Genomic DNA, 13,133 nt, shown 5'->3' on the forward strand with positions numbered 1-13,133 from the left:
TTAGGTCGGCAATGATAACGATTTGGGCCAAGAGATGAATTCGGGTGTCCAGATACAGATATACGATCGGGAGGGGGGTTCTGACAATCACAGCACAAACAACCGATTTTTCTCAAGTCAATATTTCGATATTAGGGAGTTGAATTATGCTCACTGATTGATTTCGTCTCCACAACGAACCCGGCGACTACCCACTTCAAATAATAGTCAGAAATCCATTTTGGAATCCAATTGAGAAACCCGAAATTGAGACGAGCGAGGGTGAAAATGAGTCATCAGACAAAAAAATGTTAAAGGTTTAGTTGATCATCCAAGAATTCTAAGGAAAGTTTGGATTCGTCGAAGGAAACAACAGGGGAAACAACTAGAAAAATAAAAAATCGCTCAAGGTACTTTTGACGTAAGAAATCGTTCAGCGAAGACGTAACAAATTGAACCCCCATTCATTGTGACTCTTCATCTCTTCAATACCCCCTGAATCTCCATTGAGTAAAAATATGGCACAAATTGAACAGCTACCACATAAGAAAAAAGGTTGTTGAGTCCTACCTTAATCGAGTGGGTGTTTTAACTGGATGAATAAAGTCCAGACTTGATGAGGGAAAAGGAATGAATCATGTCCTCGTGAATACATCCACACTCACATGGATGTACACAAGAACAGATGCATGACTATTCCCGGTGCCACACCTTTTGGGCTCTCCTCCCCACCTTGCGACGACGAAGACGGTCCTACAAAAGTTGCCAAAAGAAATCGGTTACAAAGTGTCCACCCCCATCAAACGAAACAAAATTCCCTTGCGAAATATTCGGGACTTTGGCATAAACAACATTTTTTTGAAAAGAAGAAAAAGACAGAACTTTTCAAGAAAGACTTTCGGATTTTGACTGTACCAGGTTGGAATTTCTAGCCTGGGTTTTATTATTATGACGATTGAAATGGTTAGATGATTAGAATTAGACTGTTGAGATTTAAGGCAGGTTAAGAGGATAAGAGAGTTAGTTTTATTCGTTTGGTTTGATAGTTTTGATTAAGTTAATTTGCCTGATTTGGACGGTTCGCTTGGAGGTCCAGGAGGACCTGGCTTGCCCCGTTTGCCTCGATCTCCTTGAATTCCTTTGTCTCCTTTGACACTGGAAATAACCGAAGTACCAACTAGACACGCAGGGCCAATTTCGCCTTTGGTTCCTCGATCTCCTTTGGTACCTGGTAGCCCAGGTTATCCTAGATCACCGGGTGGTCCATCTCGACCGGGCTCGCCTTTCGGTCCAGAAGGACCTTCTTTGCCAATTGGGCCGCCATCTCCGCGTTCTCCTTTCTCTCCAGCTGGGCCTTCAGGTCCAGTCGGTCCCATCTGACCTTGAGCTCCCTATACAGGCGACCCAAAAAACCAAAAGATGATCAAATTTAAAAAAAATTTCATTCCGTCTTGATATTACCGGAATGCCCGTCATGCCAGGTTTGCCGTCGACGCCCAGCGCTCCCTGTTCGACTTGCTCGGCCAGTTTGGCGATGATGGAACTCTCGTTGCAGCCACAAACGCCTCCGCCCTTTTTTGGTTTTAGAAAAATCAATCAATCAAAATGATAACCACAAAATATGTCGAATTATTTCGAAGTGGTGCAAAGTCAGAGGTCCTCATCATTCAATTATTAATCTAACATCTCATCCCCTCCAACAAAAATAACTGGCACGTTCATTTGACCAGTCAAGAGAGGAAGAGAATAAGTTGGGCCAATCAACGTCACAATCCGTCAAGTGAGGTCAAACAAAGAATAAACCATTTTCGAGATGTTCTGACAAAAGTCTAACAAAAGAAAACTTACTCCGACAATCGTAGAAGATTCGCCGTTGACTCCTTTTTCTTCTGTTAAAAAACAAAAACAAAATCAGAATTTGATCAGTCACAAATAAAAAAGTGATTAAACGAAAACTAAAGCGAAACCAAAGAGATTTCCCATTGAGATAATAATAATTCAACCGACTCGCCAAATCTCCAAAGTGACAACACAAAATAAACGAATCATCCGCTCCTGTACCGGATGGATCGACGTTTTATTTTCGCTGTTGTTTTGTTTTTCTGCTCATCAATCGAATTCAAGCGGTGGCTAAATAAGTAACATTACATCACCAAGATACACTGCTAAGTAGATGAAACAATTACAGTATAGAAACAAAGTTAATCATTCACCTGGAGTGATGGATGTGGGGTAGGTGGAGAAGGTTTGCTGCTCCCAATAGGAGGCGTGCGGATTGTTTTCGGGCGGAGGCGAACACTCGCGCAGTTGCGACTGCCATCCGCAGTAAGGATCCGTGGAATCGAGACACTGTGTCCTACCGACGAATCGCTTGCATCGTCAAATCAAATCGTCAAAACAAATGAATAAAAATATCCATGAACCAATTTGATTCTTGGTGCCAAAAGAGAAAACAAACAGATAACATTAAGGATCGCTTCCTTCTAGCGTAACAAGTCGTTCAACGAAAGTGAAAGAAAATGAACTCTGATTCGCCTGGTTCATTATGATTCCTTGTCGTAAAATGCTCCCCTATTTTCCATAGATTAACCAGAATTTTTTGTTGTTGTACAAAATGACTTTCTTGGGAAAAAAATGGCCTCGCAAGGTCCTACTTCGACCAGCGTTAATTGAAGGTAGGAACGGTCATTCTCTCCATGTTCTTTCAACCGAGCGAGGTGACACAAAATGAACTCTGATTCAGTGTAACTCTTTATCGTTAATACCCCCTCCCAATTTCTGATGAAGTAATCAGCATTTGTTTTCTGCACTAACTAAGAAAATTGAGCAACTAGCACTAAAACAAGAGAAAAGTGTATCGAGTCCTACCTTATTGAGTGAATGGGTGTTAAAACTGGATGACTAAAGTTGAAAATTAGAGGGAAGAAGCGGCAGGATCGAATCACGTCCTCGTGAATCCATTATTCACACTCACACGGATGTACATGAGGACAAATCAGAGAGGTTCAGTGATGAAGGCAGATCTAGACGACTCTCGACCCTTTTCCAGGTTCGAGAGTGGAGAACATCTTGTAACCTAAATCAAATAGAAAACAAAAAAAATATGCCATTAGTTATGAAAGAAAACAGGAAAGCTATGGCTTTAAGATTTAAAACTCAGTCCGTTATTGATTCAGAAGGTTGGCTAATGTTATTCGCAAATCTAAGAGGTCACCTGCCTTTTATTCCAATACACGACATCTAACCGTGCCAAAATAAGCAAGTCCCTGGTAATATAGCCATCATTCGCCACCACCACCAATGGGCACATTCATTCCCCTCCTCCGATCGAAAGCCGGTTACATCTACCCTTGGTCCACCCTGACGATTTAGCAGATACAAATACAATCACGGAATCTTTCGGTCTATTATCCTTTATTCCATAATTAAATGTATTTTTTAAAATGAGAAGACACTCATGATTTCACAAGGAATGAATTTTTTAAACCATAGATTCTTGCCCCCTTCTCTAATTACTGGTTGAATATTGTGGTTAATTGATGCAACAAAAATCTAAAATCTGCTTTACCTTGTTCTTGTTGGCTTGTAAACTTCTTAGATGGACCTTGGTCTACACCAAAATCACAATGGGTTGTGACGAAGATATTAACCTAAATGATGAAGGGTATTAGAAAAGATGGACAAAAAGATATTAAAGTGACTGTTTACTTAATTTCAATTATGATAAATTGACTTCAGTGTAGAGGAAAGTATGCTTGGGTTGCCTATTGTCCACATACTACATAGTGTGATGGACAGTGGCGTTGACATGAATGGACTGCATCAGGTTACCTGTAAAGAAGAAACAGATTATAAAATTTGTGTATCAAGAAACATAAAAAACAGAAACATAAAATTGAGGAAACATTTTGCTTTAGCTACTTATGTTGTGCAAGAATGGGCAAGATTTTTCATGTCACAGATGCTAGACAATCTAACTAGAACCCACAAAAGGTGTTGAAGAATTCCACCATAACCCTGCACTGCCTGCAACAATTCATTTACAAGAAAAAGCTTTTAGTCCCCTAAGTACTGCTCTATTCTCAAGAGATCTTTTTGTTTAACCATGGTTTAACCATGTAATTTTACCTTTCTGCCATTTCTGCCTCTCTTTGATAACCAATCGCACATAGTGGGGCCTGCACCGTCGAAGTTCAAACAGCACAATTCAGATTACAGCGTTCCAAATGGTTAATTATTTGGCGCTAATTACACTTAACTTAACGCACTTAACTGACGAGTTACAAGTATGGTCTCTTCATAGCGAGACCACATTGAAGAGAGACGAAAAACCGCGAAAAACGTGAATAAAATGAAGACATCTCAAAATCTCAACGAACAGCATTGTCAAAACTCATCTGAGAGTTTTCTATCAACGAAATAAATAAAATATTTAAATTGCTGTGTTGTTCGATTTTACTTGATTATTTGTATTTAATGTGTCTTCAAAGCAGCACAATACATTCTTTCATTTCGAAAAATAATTAATTGTTTGAGTTATTTAAAAATCAGTTGCAACTTGCAACAAATAATTAAACATTGGAATTGTCTTTTCCACAAAGACCAGAAATTACACAATAATAGTTTACCTAAACTATCAAAAAAACAAAACTATTGTTCGCGTGATCGGTGAAGCTGTCTCTAGCATTTTCATTTTGTATTCGATTCGAGTAACGAAGAAATTGGCGCCAAGACTGGTGTTTACACGAAATCAACGCCATCTAGTTTTTCGTTTGGCGAGATTTATCTTTTCGTTTATCGAGTCTATTAAATCTTTTTTCTAGGCTTATTGGAACTAAATAACCTAATAATAAATTGTGTTTCTTACATTTTTACGTATCATCATTATTGCATATTGAGAAAATAGAACAACTTTTACAAATGAATTTTTACGCACGTTAAACTGGCAACCCGGAACCAAAATACGTCAACAACATAAGCACATTAGAGCGGTCTACAAAACAGCGGTCGAACTCGAAAAATCTATTTTAGGTTTTCGTTATCTTTGGGCTAAATTGGCTGACACTAATTTGATGTTCTATAATCTATACAGTGTGCATATAATTTCCTTCCAGAAAAATGTCCTCTAAAACTCTTGGTGGTGATAAATTTATTGTAGACTACTTGCATCCTTTATTTGGAGCTGAAAATGACTCGGAAATGTTTTCTCAAATGGTCTGGATCTCATTCCTCTATACTCTAAGTGTTATTTTCACTATGTATATATTACCAGCCCCATATGGTAAGTGCATTGATTAACTAGAAATGTTGAGATGATCAGAAATTATTAACACATTTTTCAAATGACGCTATAGCAGCTCAAAATTTGGATTTCTCATCCCTGGAAAATTTGCCTGGATGACTCAGGAATGCCCAGCTCTTATAGTACCTGTAATTTTACTATTGACTACATCTGCAACCTGTTGGCATTCCACTGCAAATAAGATTCTCTTGTTAGGTTTTATCATTCATTATGTTCAAAGGTAATCCAGGTTTTCTTGGCATGATACATTAACAGTTCTTGTGTTTCATGCAATTTACTTTTTCTTTATAGGGCTTTCATCTTTCCACTGAGCATGAGTAATCCCATGAAAAGTTCTCCCTTTCTTGTTTACATTTCAGCATTGTCCTTCTGCTAATTCAATGGCTTCATGCAAGGACATTACCTTTTAAATTATCATCAGTATGATGATAAATGGACTGCTTCTCCTCAATTCATAATAGGTGGTTATTGAAGTATTATCATCTTGAAAGAATTTAATTCCAAGATCTTTTATGATTTAGGGATAATCATCTTTTATGCTGGGATGGCCATCAATATCCATTCAGGTACAGATGGGATTAAAAATGTTTAAGAATAAGTTTTATATTTCAAAACTAAATAACCAACAGATCAGCTACTGATTCATTTGCGCAAACCGGGAGAAACCGGATACAAAATTCCAACTGGTGGATTGTTCGACTACATCACCGGTGCCAATTTCTTCGGAGAAATTATCGAGTGGACCGGATTTGCAGTTGCTTCAGACTGCAGTCCTCCAGCAACCATCTTCGCTGTTTTCTCTGCAGCCTATCTCGGCATGAGAGCATGGCATCATCAAAATTATTACCTATCTAAATTTGAAGATTATCCACGAACAAGAAAAATAATCATTCCATTTGTATTCTAACCGCCAAAGAGGATAACATAGTGATGTTATAGAGCAGAAAAAATATAAATTGTTAAATCGGTTAATCTGTTACAAACTTTGTTGAAACCACATAACTGTGTTGATAAGCGCATCTGTATCGACGGGGACTTGACTTAGCGGATGGCAGTCTTCATACATAATCATCCTAATTTTTAAATCCAAAGATTAAGATTAATAAATAGAATAGATTAATTTTCCTTGTTTTACCTGGTTTTGATTCCGTGAAGTTGCAGGGCACGATAGTATTCAATCGACTGAGTTGGAGGCACGCGACGGTCAATTTTGCCCACAAGCAGCAAAGTAGGAGCTTTCACCTGTTTGACGTATCTGATGGGAGAAAGCTCCCACATTTTAGAAAATGTTTTCGGTTCGAGCAGCTTCTCCAGTTCACTGCCATCCCCAAGGTTTGATTCGACAATGGTCCAGTCGGCAATATCCGTAATGGGAAACATGGTGGCAATATCGATCACGGGATTGCGAGTGGAGACGGCCCGATAGAAATCGGGGTACTGACCACTCAAGTGTGTGACAAGGAATCCTCCGTGGGACCCACCAAACAGAAACACCAATTCCTTGTCCAGAAATTCAGAGTGCTTCTCGATCATCTGAACGGTAGCGTTGTGCACTTCCTGGACGTCTTGCTCTCCGACTTTTCCCGGTAAAGAGTAAAGCGATTTTTCACCGAATCCGGTCGACCCGCGGAAGTTGACCAACAACACGGCGTAACCTTGTGTTTGACAAACAAAAACTATAATTTACCAGGGGACAAACGCAACACTTGTAGACTCGATTACCTAACTGGGAGAAAAAGTAAACTTCCGCTTTAAACTGATCAGTTGAGACAGAGTGAGGGCCACCATGAGGAGCTACGACTAATGGAGTCTTTTTCGATGGATTCTTCGGGTAGATTAAGCTAGCCTAAATAATGAATGAAACTAATGATTTAGACCATGTAAAAGTGAATTTTTTCAACTTAAATACTTCATATTCCATATCACCCGCAAGCTTAAACGAGAGCACATCAGAAGAAAGCGACTGGGTCGGTTGTAATTCGTTTTTGCCAGTTAGGCATTTCCACTCTATCGGTTCTTCGTTTATCTTGTCAGAATTGAATCGGCCAATGAAAAGCTGATCAGGTCTGATCAAAGAGACGCCACAGACGAGTATCACGTCTTGGAAAACATCAAGTACGACACTCCCAGTGCAACCTTCGGGGAGAGACAGCTTGCAAATGTTGGAAGAATCTGTAGAGAAAATGAACGGTACAAGTATACTGGCAGTGATAACAATTATGTTGATAATTACTCAGATTTAAAGCGTAAGACTGGACGCTGCTTTTGCATGGTGTTGTAAAAAAGACCAATTTCCCATCAGGAGACCAGCACCGCTCTGGGAACGATTGATTGTACATTCCCTGGTATGATTCGTTCGTTCCAGTTTCCACCTGTCGAACTGCTCCGTCAGAGCTAATAGACGAAATCTTTTGTTCCTTATGATGAGGTCCATAAGCTAAGCTCGATAAATAGATAATTGTGTCCGATTCCGAATGGTGGCGCGGTGAAGCGGCCGTGTTGGTCTTTAAGCCAAACCAATCTATTTAAAAAAAGGTTTTTAAATAGAAATATAACTGCAATAAAGCATAATTCTCTTAAGACATCAGTTACCGTATTTGCCAGAGGAAATGTCGACCTTGAAAATTTGGCTAGGACGATTAGAACAATAAATAATTCCCAATCTACGAGGTTGGTGGAACCAAGCAACACCAGCCAGTTGATTGTTTGAACACCAGATTAGCTAAAAAGCCCAACAAAACGATTATTCATCAACTGTACTAGAATTTAAAGAATACCACCATAAAATCTCACTTGTCCCGGGCTCCATTCCTCGCTGGCCTCCAAAATTCGGACACAATCTTCAGACTGGAAAGGTTCCCAGTCAACTTTAAATATGCAAATGACTGGTTGGGATTTACCGACGAGCTGTTCACCCCAGTCCTCAACAAAATCGTACTCGGAGCCCTTTCGACACACAAGATATTTTTCATTTGAATGAGAAAACTTGACTTGAGAAAAACTTTTAATAGCGTTGGTACCACTTTTGAGCCTTCAGCTGTAGCTGCCATTCCAAACTGAAGAAAAGATTGCTTTTTAGGTTCTTTCTTCTCAGCCAAATATACCAAATGCTTTTCATCAGGGGAGAACTCCAGACAACCAAAAGTACCTTGTAAAGCAGAAAATTATTATTAATTGGTTGGTAAAGCAACGATAAGGCAAAGATAAGTTGATTACCATCAGTATACACTTTCCCATGTTTATCAAACAGTTGAAGGTCCACGCTGCTGTGTAGGTAGTTATCTTTCCAAATTTCCAATAGCTGTCTGTTTTTCTTTTCAGCCGATTTGGAATCAGGGATTTCTCTGATGATGGCAGTCACATTGGATGTCCTTCCAAATGCTTTAAGTTTCCTACCAAATAGACCAAATTTGATTGAGCATGAAGAAATAAAATAATTAAGTAAAACAATCAAATCACTTACTCAGTAGATACATCAGATGAGGGGGTTTGTGAAAGCAAATTAAAATTATTTTTCTGAGCAATGTAGTGGGTCTGAAATGTAATGCTTTCTTCCTTGGCCAAATTGCGTTGACTGGTTGACAACAGAGAAAATAAAACTCAGACTGTAACCAAACCAAATGAAATAACATTGCATACCTTGCCGTGACAGCGACATCGATGACATCGTTTTGAATGTTTAATCGACCAGCATTGTAAAAAACAATCTGCGATGTTTGTCTCCAAGCACTCACAGCTTCTTCAAGAGTGTATTTGAGTGCCATTCTTAATCTATTAAATGGTTGTTTGAACGACCGACTGTTTTCGTGGCACAGGCGGTTGTGGAATATGAATATTGTTCGTCTGCTATGAAATGTCATTCGTAATTTCGTATCTTTCGCGTTGCCATTTTAGATATCAAAATCAAAGTATATTTGTTAATCAGATAAATATTGTCGCAACCATTACCTTAGATAAAGAACACTCGTGAGTCAATCATCGTCATCTTTTATCTATGTCGCAACATTCAAATTGAAAAAATTAAGAATACAAGGACAAAATTTAATACTGCGACTACTTTATTCGATTTTTCAAACAGCCAAGTCAGCAGCTGATAACTCCCTCTAGAAGTTCACACAGATTTCTTTTTTCAATCTTGTCTTTCTGGAGTAATACGAGAGAATAGGATGGAAACAAAACTCAACAAATCATCTTCAATCGAATGCTGATTATGAATAATATAAGACAAAGCTGTATACGTTATTTGTTTGTGTGAATAACACGAACACTCAATCGAAATATGGTGCCGGCAATTAACGAGGTATTTCTTTGAGAACAAGAAAAGAAAAAAAAATTGAAAAAAATTGACACTATAGAGCGGCGGGGGGACACAATATTATCCTTCGTTCAGAATCCAGAAAAAAACAAAAGTCCAAGAAAACACAATCATCATCGTCACATTCCTGCGCAGTCATTCAAATTACATGTTAGTAACAATTTTCTTACAAGTCACACACACAAGGCTATATCATTCCAACTCAAGACAAAATAAATGTGGTTACAGGTGGATTCAATATTCTTAGTCTTCATTCTATCCAGCCCAAACACGAATTGTTTGAAATAACTTAAGTTCACATCATAATGAAGAAGGGGGGAGGAAGAGAAAACAAAAAAAGGAAAGAAAAGGCTTATTTAGTTGCCACGACTCAAGTTTGATTTAAAGAACACGCAATTAAGGTTGAATGGCTGGACAGGCATGCTGGAGTCGTTGCATTTGCGCTGCTGCTGCCTTTTGCTTGTCCAGTTGAATTCTAAGATCTTTGGGTAGATCCTCGTCAGGATGATAAAAATCAGGTCTCTCTGCGGTGATGACGGTGTTGGTTCCGTCGCGGAAGGATAAACTGTAGAGTTTACGCTTCGTGAAGCCTCGATAGTGGCCGCCGTAGCTCTTGCCGTCCGTCCACAAGACTTCGACGGCGGCTCCAGCAAGGGGAGGGCCATCCTCTTTGCAATTGTAATTCTTGATGTCTTCCGGATAAGTATCTTGGCTGTTAGTCCCATCGTTGAAATCGACAGAATAGTACGTGACTGTCTGAGTATTGTCCGTCACATCAGCCTGTCAAATGAACCAACCAGTCGTGTTAAAGAGCTAAGCTTGCCAATAATAAAAAATAAAAACGTAAAAACTCACCAGATGATATTCACCCGATTCGGGATGTTTGGCGTAGACTTGCTGGCCGACAGACACATGAACAGGAGCCTTCTTTCTGAAGGCGGATGTGGTCGATCGAGGAGTGTGGCTGGTTGTGCAGCAGTTGGCGGAAAAGTAGTCGCCATCCTGACTAAGCATGAACCGTACACCATTGACTAGGCCGCACAGGGGATGGAACGCCCGTCCACATTGTTTGACACAAGGAAGGCAGCTGCCGTGATGCCAGGTGACACTGTTGGCGCCGTAATCGGACTGGTTGATGGAGCAGTAGCTGCAATTCAGGAACAAGTAGTCCTTCCAGCCAAATGGACTGATAAAGATGGGCTCGCGAAGGTCCGGATGAACGATGGAAACACCCGGGAAGCAAATTGTACACACAACGTGAGCCCAGCGGCCGTCAGTCGTCCCTTTGAGGAGTCCACCTCGCTTCTGGCAGAGGCAGCATTTGATCATTTGTCGGTCCGTCGGGCTGCGTTCGCAGCGCCGGCAGACCCATTTGTCGGTCACCGTCGACTCTGCCAGTCCGCAACACTTGGCGTGGACGGAGATGCAACAGGACGAACAGCGCAAGAGGATCGACGAGGTGATTTCATGCCGCTCCGAGCCAAACAGCGCTTCCGGCAACACAACGGCAGACCATTTAGGTGGTTGGTCCGGTGATTGTAGAGGTTTCTGTGGCGTCCAGGGTCTGAGGACACTGCAGACACAACAGTACGGCTCCTGCTGACTGTTCAACACGTTGAATTCACATTCATTCGTCCAGGTCCAATCCTTTTGCTTCTCCCACATGATTGTCCTGACAGATCAATAATAATCAAATGAATTGTATAAAACGAATCAAAATTAAATTAAAATTTCTTTACAGGTTGGTGGAAACGTCTCTGGAATCGAGGCCTTTGCACGGACTCTTTTGTTTTCTCGACCGACGTTCATCACCACCACCCGAACTGGATGGCGGTGGCGATTGATTGTTGGTCGAGGTGATGCAGGTAAACTGTTGTCGATGGAGATCATCCGTCGTATTGCTGGCCGGATTGGCGTTTGTTCCGGGACACGGCGGAGCACAACTCGTCACAGAAGATGACGAACTGACGCCAAACTGAGTGCCAGGAACGGGGCAGGATTTGATGTGAGAGTTGGGCGACGGTTTCTGTATTCTCGTTTTACTAAACACATCCTGAGATGCTGAAGAAGACTCTTCCATCTTGGCGGCTGGATAACTATCAAAAAATAATAATCCAGGTTCAACGAGATGGTCTTGGTTTTAGGCTCGAACGTCACCTGCTTCGGCTCGGGGATACGCGACAGGTCGACGACGGTCGAGGCCGTCAGGGTGTTGCTCAATGGGTTCTTGTCTTTCGTTTTCTCGGCCCGCACTTGGAACGTAAACGATTGCAGTTGCTCCAGCCCGCGGATGACGCAAGGGTTGGCGTATTGGCAATCGTCTTCTTGCTGTTGCTGCTGGCCAGAGGCAGTTGCCTCACTGCCGGCCTGCCCAGATGATGAAGCCGACCGGTAGAGGACCGTGTAGATTGCATTCTCGAATCCGCCGTTGAATCCTTCGTCCCATTCGAGCGTCAGCGAATCGTAGCCCTACTGGACAACGCGCAAATTGGTGGGTTTCTCCGGTGGTGCGCTGGTCGCTTGCAGACGGACGGCCGCCGCGTTTTCACCTACAGCGTTCCACATTTTGCACGTGTAGTCGCCATAGTCAGATTCTTTGACGTCGTTGATGCGCAAAACGCCCTGGTAAATGTCGTTGCCGTTGGCCGTGTTGGTGATGGACGTGACGTTCATGTCGTACTTGTCGCCCGCTCCGCCGCTGCTGCTGCCGATGATGGGCACGTCGCGCAGGGACCACTCGAAATTGGGGCGAGGATAGGCCTGGACTTGGCACAGGAGCTGGACGCTGGACAATCCAACGTTGGAAGCCACTTTGGGGCGGTGGTCCAGCAGAATGGGGGCGTGCTCGATTTTGAGCGTCAGAGTCGACTCGATCCGGCGGATTTGATTCTCAAAGGCGCAAGTGTAGACGCCGCGATCGTCGGCCGTCAGCTGGGAAAGGGCCGGCCGCTCCGAGCCGTGGAATCGCAGTGTCGAGCGGACAGTGAAGATGATGTTGCGACCCTCCGACTCGTCCATGGCCAAATCGTAGGCGCCCGAGCTGCTGCCAGGCAGAATTTCAACTCCGTCCTTGAGCCAAGTGATGGACGGCTTGGGTTTGCCCTGGGCAGAGCACGTCATGTTGAAATCAGCGTCCTGGGCCTTTTTCTGCAAGACGGGCGGCAGTTGGCCGATGAAGCGGGGCGGCTGGAAGACGCGCAAGTTGACGTAGCTGGAACCGCCCGTGCCCAGGTCGTTGCTGGGCTGACAGTAATACGTTCCCTTGCTGTTTTGACGGGCCACGTGAATCGTCAGCTCAGAAGTCGAAGCCAAAATGGTCGTCTCGGCGCCGGCCTTCCACCAGCGGTACTGGGGCAAAGGCCAGCCGGGCGGATCGGCAGCGCAAGTCAACGTGATTGAGGCCTCGTCGACGGCGATCGGCTCTTCGGGAGAAATGCGGGCCGATCCGGGCTCGTGTTTGACCAGCAGCTGGAACGTGGCGTTGCCCGATCGTTCGGCCAAGCCAATCATGTTGGCGATCCGGCAAAGGTAGCGGCC

At 42.5% G+C, this 13,133-nt stretch overlaps 3 protein-coding genes and 2 long non-coding RNA genes across 8 annotated transcripts; 1 reads left to right on the top strand and 4 right to left on the bottom strand.

The window, feature by feature from the left end:
* Nucleotides 1-2,425: 2,425 nt before the first annotated feature.
* Nucleotides 2,426-4,342, bottom strand: LOC124319250. 3 transcript variants are annotated; one of them, XR_006912964.1, is made up of 5 exons: nucleotides 4,108-4,342; nucleotides 3,885-4,005; nucleotides 3,688-3,810; nucleotides 3,548-3,629; nucleotides 2,426-3,055 (listed from the first exon to the last, which is right to left on the bottom strand). It is a non-coding gene; the product is annotated as an uncharacterized LOC124319250 (long non-coding RNA). The 3 variants fall into 3 exon arrangements; XR_006912952.1 differs by having other exon boundaries at nucleotides 3,901-4,005; nucleotides 4,108-4,341; XR_006912958.1 differs by lacking the exon at nucleotides 3,885-4,005 and having other exon boundaries at nucleotides 4,108-4,340.
* A 586-nt stretch (nucleotides 4,343-4,928) lies between these two features.
* LOC124319033 lies at nucleotides 4,929-6,244 on the top strand. Of its 2 annotated transcripts, XR_006912739.1 has the most exons (6): nucleotides 4,929-5,010; nucleotides 5,072-5,260; nucleotides 5,334-5,501; nucleotides 5,573-5,742; nucleotides 5,803-5,847; nucleotides 5,911-6,244. It is a non-coding gene; the product is annotated as an uncharacterized LOC124319033 (long non-coding RNA). The 2 variants fall into 2 exon arrangements; XR_006912733.1 differs by having other exon boundaries at nucleotides 4,946-5,260.
* Nucleotides 6,166-9,118, bottom strand: LOC124314738 (acylamino-acid-releasing enzyme-like). Its single transcript, XM_046780080.1, has 11 exons — nucleotides 8,921-9,118; nucleotides 8,745-8,855; nucleotides 8,498-8,673; nucleotides 8,302-8,429; nucleotides 8,075-8,227; nucleotides 7,874-8,003; nucleotides 7,515-7,802; nucleotides 7,191-7,453; nucleotides 7,004-7,127; nucleotides 6,417-6,936; nucleotides 6,166-6,354 (listed from the first exon to the last, which is right to left on the bottom strand). The coding sequence occupies exons 1-11, from the start codon at nucleotides 9,043-9,045 to the stop codon at nucleotides 6,258-6,260; spliced, it is 2,115 nt and encodes a 704-aa protein (XP_046636036.1). The 5' UTR covers nucleotides 9,046-9,118; the 3' UTR covers nucleotides 6,166-6,257.
* Nucleotides 9,119-9,321: 203 nt separating this feature from the next.
* Nucleotides 9,322-11,860, bottom strand: LOC124315290 (lysine-specific demethylase 4C-like). Its single transcript, XM_046780863.1, has 4 exons — nucleotides 11,754-11,860; nucleotides 11,336-11,692; nucleotides 10,452-11,268; nucleotides 9,322-10,376 (listed from the first exon to the last, which is right to left on the bottom strand). The coding sequence occupies exons 2-4, from the start codon at nucleotides 11,674-11,676 to the stop codon at nucleotides 9,993-9,995; spliced, it is 1,542 nt and encodes a 513-aa protein (XP_046636819.1). The 5' UTR covers nucleotides 11,677-11,692; nucleotides 11,754-11,860; the 3' UTR covers nucleotides 9,322-9,992.
* Nucleotides 11,861-11,934: 74 nt separating this feature from the next.
* LOC124315918 (hemicentin-2-like) lies at nucleotides 11,935-13,115 on the bottom strand. Its single transcript, XM_046781670.1, has one exon. The coding sequence runs from the start codon at nucleotides 13,104-13,106 to the stop codon at nucleotides 12,066-12,068; it is 1,041 nt and encodes a 346-aa protein (XP_046637626.1). The 5' UTR covers nucleotides 13,107-13,115; the 3' UTR covers nucleotides 11,935-12,065.
* Between the last annotated feature and the right edge of the window lie 18 nt (nucleotides 13,116-13,133).

This window comes from Daphnia pulicaria, chromosome 1, assembly GCF_021234035.1.
Source record: "Daphnia pulicaria isolate SC F1-1A chromosome 1, SC_F0-13Bv2, whole genome shotgun sequence".
NCBI lineage: Eukaryota > Metazoa > Arthropoda > Branchiopoda > Diplostraca > Daphniidae > Daphnia > Daphnia pulicaria.